The sequence below is a fragment of the Lactuca sativa genome, chromosome 1 (genome assembly GCF_002870075.4).
Source record: "Lactuca sativa cultivar Salinas chromosome 1, Lsat_Salinas_v11, whole genome shotgun sequence".
Lineage (NCBI taxonomy): Eukaryota > Viridiplantae > Streptophyta > Magnoliopsida > Asterales > Asteraceae > Lactuca > Lactuca sativa.
The window spans coordinates 74,259,211-74,273,378 of NC_056623.2; the positions used below are offsets into that span (position 1 = coordinate 74,259,211).

The 14,168-nt window shown below is 33.5% G+C and overlaps 2 protein-coding genes across 2 annotated transcripts; both read left to right on the plus strand.

The window, feature by feature from the left end:
- The first annotated feature begins 4,923 nt into the window (after nucleotides 1-4,923).
- On the plus strand, nucleotides 4,924-9,584 carry LOC111900820 (casein kinase 1-like protein HD16). The gene is made up of 15 exons (XM_023896710.3): nucleotides 4,924-5,262; nucleotides 5,918-6,583; nucleotides 6,697-6,766; nucleotides 6,847-6,902; nucleotides 7,006-7,077; nucleotides 7,165-7,259; nucleotides 7,378-7,444; nucleotides 7,527-7,656; nucleotides 7,741-7,959; nucleotides 8,077-8,207; nucleotides 8,276-8,450; nucleotides 8,561-8,651; nucleotides 8,737-8,894; nucleotides 8,975-9,163; nucleotides 9,231-9,584. The coding sequence occupies exons 2-15, from the start codon at nucleotides 5,982-5,984 to the stop codon at nucleotides 9,288-9,290; spliced, it is 2,115 nt and encodes a 704-aa protein (XP_023752478.1). The 5' UTR covers nucleotides 4,924-5,262; nucleotides 5,918-5,981; the 3' UTR covers nucleotides 9,291-9,584.
- Nucleotides 9,585-10,607: 1,023 nt separating this feature from the next.
- Nucleotides 10,608-11,333, plus strand: LOC111900828 (norbelladine synthase). The gene is made up of 2 exons (XM_023896719.3): nucleotides 10,608-10,825; nucleotides 10,902-11,333. The coding sequence occupies exons 1-2, from the start codon at nucleotides 10,654-10,656 to the stop codon at nucleotides 11,192-11,194; spliced, it is 465 nt and encodes a 154-aa protein (XP_023752487.1). The 5' UTR covers nucleotides 10,608-10,653; the 3' UTR covers nucleotides 11,195-11,333.
- Nucleotides 11,334-14,168: the final 2,835 nt, after the last annotated feature.

The window sequence follows — 14,168 nt, forward strand, 5'->3', positions numbered from 1 at the left end:
CAACATGGTAAATTCCTATTGGTTCTTCAGGTTCAACTTCATGAATGATCACTTCCTCTTGAGTTTTAGTTTCATGATTGACTACTTGTTCTTGGGTTTCAATTTCATGATTGACCACATCAATGACATTACTTTTTGACTAACTTGTGACCTTATATATGGTAGAATAGTCTTTGAGTAATCATGCCCTTCATCAACATCTAATACTTGTGACTGCTCAAAAATAGGGTTCATAGACTAGTTTAAATCAAGCTTTCAATTACATTATCCTGCTTCTCTCATACAAGGTTTCCTTCTATTCATTTCAGGTGACACAATCTCAGGCTCCAACTCCTCAATAACAACTTTAGAAGAAGACTTATAATAACTAGGTACCCTAGTCTGACCATTTTCAATATACACCCTTATAATTCTATGTTCACGGGCATACGACACCATTTTAAGTACATCTTGGTCATTACCTAAAGGCATTAAGCCATAGTCTAAAGGGTATTCAGGGATACAAAATTTATAGTAAAGGGTTTGCTCAATTTTGTACCCTAGTTCTCGAACCATGTCATCAAGTTCAGGAATTGAAAATAAATCAGTTTCAACATCATCTACATATGCTATAATACCATAAATGTAATTCCGCTACGAAAGATACATATCCCAACTACCGTAGAAATCCAATACTCAAGCGTGCAACATATCCTCGAGATTCCGAATCGTCTTCTCACTCAGCTCATCCATCTGAGGGTACAACCATCACTTGCACAATCAATGGCCTCCCCCAAGGCAAACGAACCCAACTAACAAGACTCTATTTTAATCCTATGAAGGATGAACTTTCCTATCCGAGCATAAAACCTCATGTTGCCCTTCCGAAGTCGGAAATCTATAGTGGTCTTTCTCCCTGAAAGATTACCTATGCTGAAATGTTACCATACCGAAACCTCATTGAATAACTGACCAACCACAATGCTTCTGACTCTAAATATCTAGTTGCAACCATGAGAAAAAACCACTCAGTTGTAGGATACTTATACTTGACAGAAGGCTCAGATAATCCTTTGAGTAAGAGATTCATCCTCGTAACGGTTAGACTCAGACGAGAGTTGCACAACAGGGTTAAATTAATTACTCTGAGATTATTTAATTCCACTGTAAGTGGCCTGGCTTTACCCAAACAATTAGTTACCCATCCATATATGAAATCCCGAAACACTATTACTGCCGAGACACCGAAGCTGCCCCAAAACACTGAACTGCCTGAAACACTGAACTGTCTGAAACAGCCTGCTGCCTTCTGGCTGCTTTCCAAATTCCACTGAGACCTCCCTGGTCTTAATTCTTTTGCTAGACATCTGGGATACCGGGCTCCGGCCCGGTTGCTAAGTCAAAAGATTCCCACGTAGTCGCCCCACACGACTTTCAAATGAAATCCTCATATGTCAATATTTTCCATCAGTTATCTTGCTACTGTGTCTCTAACAACCTTCTGATCCGTCCGATAGGGTCCATATGTCGAATCCTGACATTACCAAATCCAAGGTTAAAAGTGAATGCTACATGACCAAAGGTGGCCTTATATCACAACGACCTCATACGATCCTTCGCTTCCTTGATCCCATAACTGCAGTGGTGTCACTACGGTCTTATCACTGGCTCAACCATGTCTAATCCATATAGGGAAAGTCGCAATCACTCCGTGGATTTTCCACGTCCTCACTACTGCACCAGAACTGGTGGGTGCTACGGTCCTTTCCGCGATCTAACAACACTCTTAGACTATCTACCAACCTAGTGAATGTTACAGCTACACCCTCAGTCTTACAACACTCTAGCACTATCTGACAACCTCGTCAATACTACGGCTACACCCGCAGACTTACAACACTCTAGCACTGTTTTGAATCTATAATTTTGAGTAGCATATCAACTAACTTCCAGGGGTATTTGGTGGTAAAAATATCAAGCAAAAGGATGGTGTAGATGGGTGAAATGGTGGCTGAAACACAAAAGGGACAACAACCCTTTAGTTCATGGTTTTGATGGGTTTGGAAGGAAGTTCTTGTGGCTAAAAATGAGATGAAGGTTGAGAGTAATTCCTTGGAGTATTGGCTGGTGAATTGAGGGTAAAATGAAGAGGAAATTTCGTGATTATGAAGGAGGAAAGGGTGGAAGAGGATAAGGGGACAAAACCTAGACTAGCTTGTGATGGGATGAAAGTTTAAGTGATGTGATCTTGTCTAGCCACTTGCTTGGGTGGTTGCTTAGAGATTGGGTTACTTAACTAACTAACTACTAGTTATTTAGTTAGTTAGGAGTTCTAGTTAAGGAGAGGGAATGTATTAATCTCGAAAACTAGAAGAGGGATTAAGAAGCATTCTTAGTAAAATGTCTTAAGTGATTAAGCACTTATTAGTTAAGTTGGCACTTATTAGTTAAGTTGGCACTTATCTCCACCAATTATCTTAACTTAATTGATTTAGACATCATAAAACTTACATGGAATCACTTTAAGTCATGACCCATAACTAGTCATTCACTAGATAATAATACATATATACAAATACATACATGTATACTTAGTATAAAATAACAATGTAGTTTTTGTGTATTTGAACTTTAATGTTTATGTTTTATTCTTTTTATTCAAAAACACTTAAATACATTCTAATTATACCTTACAATAATTCATTTTATATTTTAATTTATTTACATATAAAATTTATTGACCAATGTATAATTTTGTGACATTTAACCGGTTAACCATATCGTTAAACACGTTTTGTCACTTTGGTTCGTATATTTGTTAAATTTAGATCCTCCATAACTATTAAGCACACGTTTTACATAGAACCTAACTTAATTATCAACTAGATACACGTTGATACAAAAATTAAGTTTGTTGCGTTCAAATGATGTTATATGCTAATTTTCACAAACCGGTGATGGTTCGTAGTCATACATCATAACGAAATTATTATTAGTTACTTGTTTTATATTTCACAAGAACTTATTTAAATAAAAGAGGTTAAATTCCTTCAACCATTCTTGATAAAATACTCATATTGCTTAATAATCAAAACATAGCATCGTACGATCGTTCCTATTTTTACCAATTGTTACAATATTTAGATTGAAATCCTCCATGTCAACTTCAACATCTTCAATTAGGTTGTACTCATCAATCATAAAGTCACTATCTTCATTTTCACTGTTTTGATTCTCAAACTCAATGTCATCAGGCTCCTCTTGTCTCCACTTATCATTGAAAGGAATATTATCTTGGCCTTCAAACCCATTAAGTGGGATGCTATCTTGGTATTCAAAACCTTTAAAAGGTTGAAAGTTTGTCATTAACTTATCATCTATGTTGATGTTAGTTGAAAATTCATTGACTCCTTGAGGATCATTATCCATGACAACTCTATACCCCTCATCTATAAATCCTTCTACACCCTTACCATTGGATTTGTTCATGTCAAGTCTTCATTTATATCAATCTCTTTGTTTAACTCTTTTTTTTTGCATCAACTACAACAAATTCAGGATGTATTGGTTCAACACCCTTATCTTTATCAACTTCACCACTTGCCATTGTTTTTTCACCACCTTCCCAATCCAGGTTAAGTTTTCTACTACAAGACGATGCCCCTTTACTATGTTTCCAACCTTTAGACCTACTAAATTTAGGTGTTTCTGATTTGTATAAGGTTAATGCTAACCCTAAATCACCCTCACCAACATCAATTTGGATTGGAGTTACCAATTTATGAGCAACTACAGGTGATGAGGGTCTAGGATGATCTTGATTGTCCATGTCTTCTATTATAACCCTTTTTGGACCATTTGGGGACATAAAATATGTAAGCAAGTTCGTTTGACCATGATATGTGTACACTTTAATCATTTTGTTATGGGTAACATACTATGAGAGATTACGCACATCATCATCATTACTTAATGCTCGTAGTCCAAAGTCAAATCCTTCATTAGGCAATCGAAAATGGTAATACATGATTTCAGTACCATCATACCCTAATTCTCTCATCATCAAGTCTAGTTCATGCACATAAAATTCATCAATGTCGACAACATCAAAGTACCTTACTTGCCCATTAATATACCTGATATTTGGAAACTTTGTGAAACTCCCTCCGTGATGAAGTTCAATAGAGAATATGTTGGGGTAACCATCTTCAAAACAGAAAGAGACGATTGTTAGAGTTTTTCAAAGTTTGAAACTTGATCATCAAATACAGAGTTTTTCAAAGTTTGAATCTTACCATAAACTTCTTAAACGTTAGCATTCTCTCCAACATTTCTAAGTCCCCACATTTTCAAAAGCATGAAGGAAAATCGATTCTCACACAATGGTTAGCGTTTTTGCGACTTGATTGATAAATGAGGTATGGGAGAAGATCAAGGAGTGAAGTACAGTCCGCAATCTTATTAATTGAAGTGGCGACAACGGAGGCTGAGAAGCAAAATGACCAAAATGCCCTCACATGGAGGGCACGTGATGGCCCTAACGGCTCCGAACAAACGGACTAAGACAGAATGGACTAAAAACCCATAAACTTTGATTTTGGACCTTCGGTGCAAGCTGAAAACTTTTAGGACCTCATCCAAATGTTTTTGCAAACCATAAGGATCAAATTTACAATTTTGTCTATTTTTTTCAAATAGCCTAAATTTTTTTATGTTTAAAATATCCTTTTAAAATGGATTTTATCACACTAAAGAAAAGAAAATCTAATATTATTTTTTGTGGAGGAAAAAAACAATATTTGAGCATTCACAAGGCCACATGTGTTGCATGCCTCATGTTCTCCACTTTTCTATGGCAGTTTCATGAAAATATTCAAATAAAAATAATAAAAAATTATCTAGAGAGAGAAGGACACAGTGAGTGTAAATATATATACAAAAAAAATGTACGTACATATATGAGAGAGAAACACACCGATAGCCGCAAGAATCACAAGAGTACATCGCAATTTTTACGTGCTTCATCTCGAATCTCTCTTACCTAAATTTATCATCAGTTTCCCTTCCCTTCGTTCATAAAAATCCCTAAATTGATCAATCAGTTTTTCTACTTTTGTTGCAGAAGGTTTTGATTTTTTTGGAATTTGTTTAGATAAGGTGGAGGAACAGGTTAACTCGAAAGATCTGACAGCCGATCGACTCGTAAAATTAGGTTTTCCTGTGCCGAATGTGCGGATTGATCAAGCATTTCTCGCCGATCGACTTGATTTTGCGGTTCCTGAGGTACGATCTGCCTGCGGTTTTCTTTGAGTCTTCTTTTGGTGTCTGTTGTCTACGTCGTTTAATCCAATTTAACACTCGGATAATGCTTCAGAGTTTAGATGCCGTTTGATTATCGAATGAGCTAGGTTTATTGAGTTATTTGTCTTCAGACTGTCTGATTTTGTTTTTCACATAGATGCCGCATCATCTTTTTGTCCGATTTTGAGTTATTGATTCTTCTATTCCACTGTTTTGGTCCAGAAATTGTTTTGCGTCCTCAAAGTAAATTTATTTTTTACTCCCTGTGTACTTTTACTCCTGACAAAGAAAGTTGTGCAAGTTTTAATTTTGTTGATTTGAAATGTGATAGATGTGTTTATTGTATGCTGTTGATTACCATCGCTTTGGAGTAGATTTTCTGTCTCCAAACGAATCAAAACCTTAAAGCATAGAGTGCAGAAATCAGAATCTTCTATATTTATCAACTTGTTATTTTTGCTAAAATTAGTATTATATTATTTTTGACATGTTTTGCTTTCTAAGTAAGCAACTTTTCACTCATACTTCCAAATTTCCATTCCTATTGTACCCTAAAGATGACATATTTCAATGAATTAGGCACAAAATTGATAACTCCACCATTGTTACACGTTATAATCCGTTTCTTCTTGTGTAGTTAATCAGAGGCTTGAAGGTGCTGCTTAGGGGAAATGAGCTGGATATAATTTGCATGGGTGACGATGCCACAACTTCGTAGTGGAGCACGTAGATCAAAACGGATTGGAGATATTCAACCTGTTGATCAAGCTGAAGACATTGTTGCTCCCATTCAAAACAGAACAAGAAGAAAAACTGGTGGTGGAAGAGGAAGAGGTGGAAATGCTGCAGGTGTAGCAAAAGGGCCTTCAGCAGCAATCCCTGTTGTGAGGCCAACTGGTAGAGGCAGAGGCATTAGGTTAATTGATTTAGACCCTGAGCCACATTGTGAGATTCTTCCTAATCATAACAAAGCTGCTGCTGGTGTTGGTGTTGGTGTTAGAGCTGTAGAACCTGGTGTTGCAGATAAAGATATGGAGGGTGGAAGTGCTGATAAAATAATGGGAGTTGAAGAAGAAGGAAATGCAACTCCTGTTCCTGAAAGAGTACAGGTGGGAAATTCTCCTATGTATAAGACTGAAAGGAAGCTGGGAAAGGGTGGTTTTGGTCAGGTTTATGTTGGTAGAAGGGTGACAGGTGGCAGTGGTAGAACAGGTCCAGATGCAGTTGAAGTAGCATTGAAGTTTGAGCATCGTAATAGTAAAGGTTGCAACTATGGTCCTCCTTATGAGTGGCAAGTGTACAGGTATGCATCAAAGATCAAATATCAAAGATCAAACCCTAATTGTTAAGAACTTCGGTTATTATATAATATCTAATTATCTATGTTCTAATTTCTTGACCTTTTAATGCAAATAGCACATTGAATGGATGTTATGGGATTCCATGGGTTCACTACAAGGGTCGGCAAGGTGACTTTTACATTCTGGTAAGTTTTGACTTTTTTACCCCTGGATATATCTGTTGCTTCTTTATGGCATGGCATGAAAAAAATTGAATCTTTTTCAGGTCATGGACATGCTTGGACCAAGTCTTTGGGATGTTTGGAATTCTTTAGGCCAATCGTAAGACTTTCTTTGTGATCTTAATATCTTACATAAAAGTATAAAACACCCATTTATTCAATCAAATATTTTTTTCAAATCATTAATCATTTTCTTTTTTCAGAATGTCACCAAGTATGGCAGCTTGCATTGCTGTTGAGGCAATATCAATTCTTGAAAAGCTTCATGCAAAGGGGTAAGATAAGATTTGCTCACATTTTACCTTTTGAAGCATAGTTTTTATATGTTTTTTTTAAACCTAATTATCTCTCTTTTCTTAAAGGTTTGTTCATGGAGATGTGAAACCTGAAAACTTTCTACTTGGTCAACCTGGATCAGTTGATGAAAAGAAGCTATATCTTATCGATCTTGGCTTGGGTATGCTTTCTATAACAACAAAATAAGTCCCATAATTATATTCGTTCAACACATTTATATTGTTTCCTAATATTGAATTAAACTCGCATCATTAATTCATAAAATCTTATTCCTTCAGCTTCGAAATGGAAAGATTCATCATCTAATCAGCACGTTGAATACGATCAACGACCTGATATTTTCAGGTTTGTTTTTTTTATTTAAATATAATAATAACATATCTTTATTCAATTTCCATGCATGATTCGATTCTATATTTTATAACAGGGGAACAATAAGATACGCGAGTGTACATGCACATTTAGGTCGTACAGGTAGTAGAAGAGATGACCTAGAGTCACTTGCATACACATTAATATTTCTCATAAAAGGAAGGTTACCATGGCAAGGATACCAGGTCATTTCTCTTTTCTTTTTCTTTTTTATTATTAATCATCTTTTATCATATTAAAATGTTTATTTATTTTCTTAAATGTTACAGGGAGACAACAAAAGTTTCCTTGTCTGCAAGAAGAAAATGGCGACTTCACCTGAGCTCATGTGCTGTTTTTGTCCTGCACCTTTCAAACAATTCCTTGAAGCAGTTACAATTATGAAATTTGATGAGGAACCAAATTATGCTAAAATGATATCTTTCTTTGACACTCTTATCGAACCAGTTACATCATTAAGACCAATCAGAATTGATGGGGCCCTCAAGGTTTTCTTTCCTTATCATCTTAACTTTTCAAATTACCAAACCGACCCTTTTTTCAATCAAATCATACAAGTTTCAGACACTTATTTACTTTTTTGAATTTTTGATTTACTTTACTAGGTGGGACAAAAGCGAGGTAGATTGCTTATAAATTTAGAAGAAGATGAACAACCAAAAAAGAAAGTAAGATTAGGTAGTCCTGCTACACAATGGATATCAGTTTACAATGCACGTCGCCCCATGAAACAAAGGTAATTTTTGTTTTTTTTTTGGTAATTTAACTTGCATTTAATAATTAATATTAATTAATTAATTACAGATATCATTACAATGTTGCGGATACAAGGCTTCGTCAGCATGTAGAAAAGGGAAATGAAGATGGTTTATACATAAGCTGTGTGGCTTCAGCTTCAAATCTTTGGGCCCTAATTATGGATGCAGGAACTGGTTTCTGTTCTCAAGTTTATGAATTATCATCCGTCTTTCTTCACAAGGTTTTATTTTTATATTTTATTTTATTAATTAGTTTTCCGAATTTGGTAGTTAAATAAATAACTAACAAGGGTATTCTTTTATTTATTTATATATTTATACTACACTTCAGGATTGGATAATGGAACAGTGGGAAAAGAATTTTTATATCAGCTCCATTGCTGGTGCTGCAAATGGAAGCTCTTTGGTTGTTATGTCTAAAGGTTAGAGAAGGTTTATTTATTTGATTGTTTATACTTTATATTTAACTTTGTATTATATTTATTTATTTTTGTATTTTTTTTTCAGGGACACCTTACACACAGCAGTCGTATAAAGTGAGCGAGTCGTTTCCATTCAAGTGGATAAGCAAAAAATGGAAAGAAGGTTTTCACGTGACTTCCATGACGACAGCTGGCAATCGGTGGGGTGTTGTGATGTCAAGAAACTCTGGATACTCCGAACAGGTATGAGTATGAGCATGAGTATGGGTGTTGATGTATAAGAAAACAATCAAGAATTACGATTTTACCCTTGTTGATTGTAGGTGGTGGAGCTTGATTTTCTGTACCCGAGTGAAGGAATACACAGGAGATGGGAGAGTGGGTACAGGATAACATCTATGGCTGCTACAGCAGATCAAGCTGCTTTTATACTCAGCATTCCAAGACGCAAAATGATGGATGAGACTCAAGAAACTTTAAGAACATCTACATTTCCAAGCACTCATGTTAAGGTAATCTCAAATCAGGGAGCAAAAATGTGAAGAAAATGAAAATGATGTTTGTTTGTTGAATTTGCAGGAGAAATGGTCAAAGAATCTTTACATTGCATCAATATGTTATGGGCGAACGGTTTGCTGATTTTGATGTTGGAAGTGGAAGTGCAGGTGATTTTGGAATTGAAATGAATATTTTGTGGGTTGTTTTTGTTATATGATGAATGAGTAGGAAAGGACAAAGTGGAAATGTAAATCTGGGAAATGGAAAGAGAACACGGATATTTTGAAAGGAAAAGAAAACATAGAAGAAGCAAGAGAAAACATATGCGTTTTTTTAAACCCCATCCGTAACATATGTGGTTTGTGGTAGAGTTAAGTATTGTACTCCTTAAGATTTATGCAAATGGGAAAATCCAAATCCCCCGGGTATTTATCATCTTTCTTGTACTTTTAGTTGAATAATTTTTTTGGTTTCGGTTTCAGTTAGAGTTAGGGTTAGGGTTTCCTTTTAGAGATAACCACCAAAATGATCACTTTTCATATATAAATTAATAAATATAGGGATGAGCAAAGGTCAAATGACATCAACCTCATGTTTTCAGGATTTTTCCAATGATGTTATACGATTTTTACAACACATCAGCTATTTATTTATTTTTTTAAATGATTTTATACTATTTTTACAACACAACTATTGGATTTCTATCTAAAGTCGTTTCTTTTTTGCTATATGATTTGTTGACTTTTTTCGAGTCGAAGAGTTTTAATAATTTTAAACGAGTTTTTGACCAAATAGGTGTATTTAAAAAAATATTTATCAAATAGGAAATAGGTATAGTTTCAAACCTATTTACCAAAATAGCATAGTATCTCAGCGTTCTAAACGTTAGATAGTGTTTGATATTTTGATGTATAACTTTGATAACCGAAGTTGGAATTAAGTATTACCAAAAAAATTCTTATTAGTTTATCATGGGATTGAATTGAAGGATTGTAAAGAAATAATATTCCTTCTCTAGGTTCTTCCACAAGGGAAGTGTTCTATATCTATTTCATATGAAAATGTATACATTTTTTTTTAATTATATGATTTTTCATGATATCATAATTTTCCATAAGCTGTATTGTTACTTTCCGAAAAGAACCATCTCCTATTATAATCTTATTTTGAAATTTCAGAGTATTTTAAAGTATTTATATAAATAATTCATTTGTAACCTTCAAGCCAACCAGGAGAAATGAAATGATTGCGACTGTTTGTATCCTATATTGGAATTTAAGTGAAATTATATGAAGATTTTAAAAATTAAATAATACTAGGATTATGATAGTACAACTTTGCAAATATTGTGGTTGACAAATAGAAAAATATAACTCCTCAGGTTTTAGCTTACACCACACATGTCTTATCTTCTACATATCTACCTCGATGCCTTTTTACTTCTACATATACCAAACATATGAACCAAATGTGAACAATATTAAAATCTCATACTTCAAACACAATGTTCGGAACATTATCAAAAGAAGTTGAAGTGAAGGTACCCGCAGACAAAGCATGGGATCTCTACGGATCAATCAAACTCGGAGACATTGCCAAACAAATCCTCGATAACCTTGAGGTCGTTGAAGGAGATGGTGGCGTCGGTACCATAATCAAGATCACATTCAAGCCAGGTAGTTTCAACGGTTTTATCTGATAAAAAAAATAGTAAACTGTACCACTAACGGTTTTTATCTAGTATATGTGTAGGGTCAGAGATTTCATATTATAAAGAAAAGTACACGATGATTGATGATGAGAAGAAGGTGAGAGAAGCGGAGATTATTGAAGGAGGGCATTTGGATTTTGGATTCACACTTTATAGAGTTCGGATTGAGGTGAAGGATAATCTGAATGATGAGATGGGTTCTTCGTGTCTTGTGAAAACAACGATTGAGTATGAGGTTAAGGAAGAAGCTAAGGACAATGCGAAGCTTGCAACCATCGAGCCGTTTGTTGTTCTTATGAAGTTGGCTAATGAACATCTCTTGAGTTCTATTTAGTTCACAATGTTTTTGATATTGGATGTTTATGAATACTAATGGGTTTGTGTCTTTTTTATAAACTAAAAAAAAATTAATGTATAATAAGAGATTAGGGTTTGATTCTTAAATAAAAGAAAGCTTGGGGTTGGGTTTTGTACATATATCCCAATGGGTTTGACCCTATGGCCTACGGTTACAAGCAACCTACAATAAAACTCAAAAAGGTGAGAGGAGTTGAAGCGAGAGTTTATAAAGTTTTTTCATTGTCAAAACAAATGTGAAGTTTCAAGGTCGATCGCAAACATCCCAACCATTCAGCTTATACACGATAGCCCTCCAACTATTCAACTACTCACATTTAGTCCTTTAGGTATTGACCTACACTTAATTAAGCTAAGTTTGAGATATCAAACCAGTACCAATGTTAAGATTACATAGGAATGAATCTTTCAATACATTGTGCAAATATAAATTCACAAAGATGGACAACTTTGAGAAAAACTTACAATCAAAATGAGAGGAACTATTTTGATGGAACATTTTCACATGTTGCAAAACATGTTAATCACGAGTGTTGCTTGTCTTTATATAAACTATAACTATGGAAGTTGTTTCATCTTTACATAAATAATATTATTGTTGTGTTGTGTTCTTGATAAGATGCTATATTATAAAGTTTTAAGATCTATTAATGGGCTGAAGCAGGCTCTTAGGAAATGGAATTGAAATTCTCCTATTTCTTGATAGAGTTTGGGGTTGAGTAACTAGAAAACGATTTACTTAGGGTGTGTTCGACAAAACTAGCTGGTAGCGGTTAGCGGGTGGATTGCAGCTTGTAGCGTTTTGTTAAACGTTACGTGAAATAACATTTGGATTTGGAATGTTTTGTTTAAACCGAACGCTAGAAGCTTGTATTGCCAAACAAGGTTTTTTTTTTGTTCAAAATGGAACATTTTGTCAAACGCTAGAAGCTAGAAGCTCTCAAACGCTCCAAGTCGAACACGCCTTAACGCTTATAGTTTAAAATATAATATGTTTATAGAGTCTTGTAAGTTTATCTAGGTGAAGTAATTCTTACTAGGAATATCCTTAAAGATATTAAAAAGATAAAAGATTTTCTTAAAAACCAAGTTTTCAATAAATAAAGACGATCATTTTTTGTAATAAAAGGTGTTTTGTAACAAATTCTCGTAACTACCAAAAATCGCAAGTGTCGTCGTTATCTAAAAGTAAGTACATATGTATGTATTTATATAGATATAGATGTTTAAAGTTAGTATATACATATGTATTTATTGATATGTACTTAAAAATCAGTCAACTTTAGATGAATGTTGACCAATGATTTTAGTTATTTTAAGAAACTGATTTCCCTATATTATTAAATTAAAAAAAATAGAATTATACAATTTAATTAAAAATAAGGAAAATATTATATATATGCATTACCTTCAAATTAGGAAACACAAGTTAAAAAGAAAAAAATAAATTTTCCGATTATAAGGGATATTGGATTCTCTTACTTTTGAATTATGATTTTTTTTTAATTAGATAAATTCTAATTTTAATGTAATTTTTAATCATATCCGATTTTATTCTGTCATATTGAAATTCTGTTAGAATGATATTTTATAAGAATGTCAGAATACATATTCCTACAAAATTCATAGAGATCTGAAAGTAAATATAGATTCATACACATTTCTTAAATAATAATAGTCTTATACATATTATATCAATGTCATAAAAATAAATTAAATTCTTAGAAAAAAAAAATAACATTCTCAAATATAAAATTCCTGAACGAATGCGGTTGATTTTCTTCAATGGTTCATGATCAACTTAATTCCAACCATTTTTACAAAAATGACATTCTGTGTGAATAACATCAGATGAAAAACCGAGAATAAAATTATGTAAGAATACCATTCTACGATATGTAAGTAAACACATACTATTTTGTTAGTTGATATGAAGAAAAATACAAATCATGCATCCTAACTTCTTACAATATGCTGCCAGAAGACATGAAAATAGTTGTTTTATTTGTCGACTCAAAATACATTAAACACACAATCTTTATTTAGGCTTACAATTAAAACACACAAAAGACTCCTAAACTTTTATATAAACATATAACGCTTATTCAAAATTAATAAATTCCACTTCGTATAACACTGGCCCAACGTTCTGAGCTATATCTTTGAATGAGTCTTCAACAAGATCATTTTTAGAAGAAAAACATGTAATATTAAATTACCATTACTATTGCGATATTAATTATCACAACTTTTGCATTAGGTTAAAAAAGAGTTATAGAACACTATAAGATTTTCTGGTTCCAATTAGTAATATTTTTTTTAAGTTTTTACTATTTATAAAATACCTCATGAATAAACTGAATACTATGTATTAACTTTTGAAAAGTAGGGCACTACCCAAACACGAGGCATCCCTCCATGGATTTAATTACTATGTCGACGGAAAATACTCAATGTAATTAGTTATGGATGAACGAAAAAACAAGAAATAAGTAAATTTCAAACCTTGGATTTGCTGCAACATTAATTAGTTCATGAAACAATCCCTCTATATCTACAAATCTCATACCCAAAATTCTAACGTGTTCGCTAAATGGGGTCGATGGTGTTGAGGATGGTGGGCGATTAGAGAAAGAGAAGGAGAAAGATAAATAGGGTTATAGAAAAAACCAAGGTAACTAGCTTATTAATATTTGATTTAATAATTAACATTATTAACTAAAACAAAGATTATAATATAGATTTTATTAGGTTTTTGAAATGATTGGTGTAAATTAATCCTTACATCTACACAATAATTGTACGTCTACGTATGAACCTACCTTATTGATAGTTTGATTTAACTACTATTCAAACTAAATATATTAGCATTATACTTTACTTATTAATGAGAGTAGTATGGCTAATGCAAACCGTTGGTATAAATGGATCGACCCAAAACCAATTTTCTT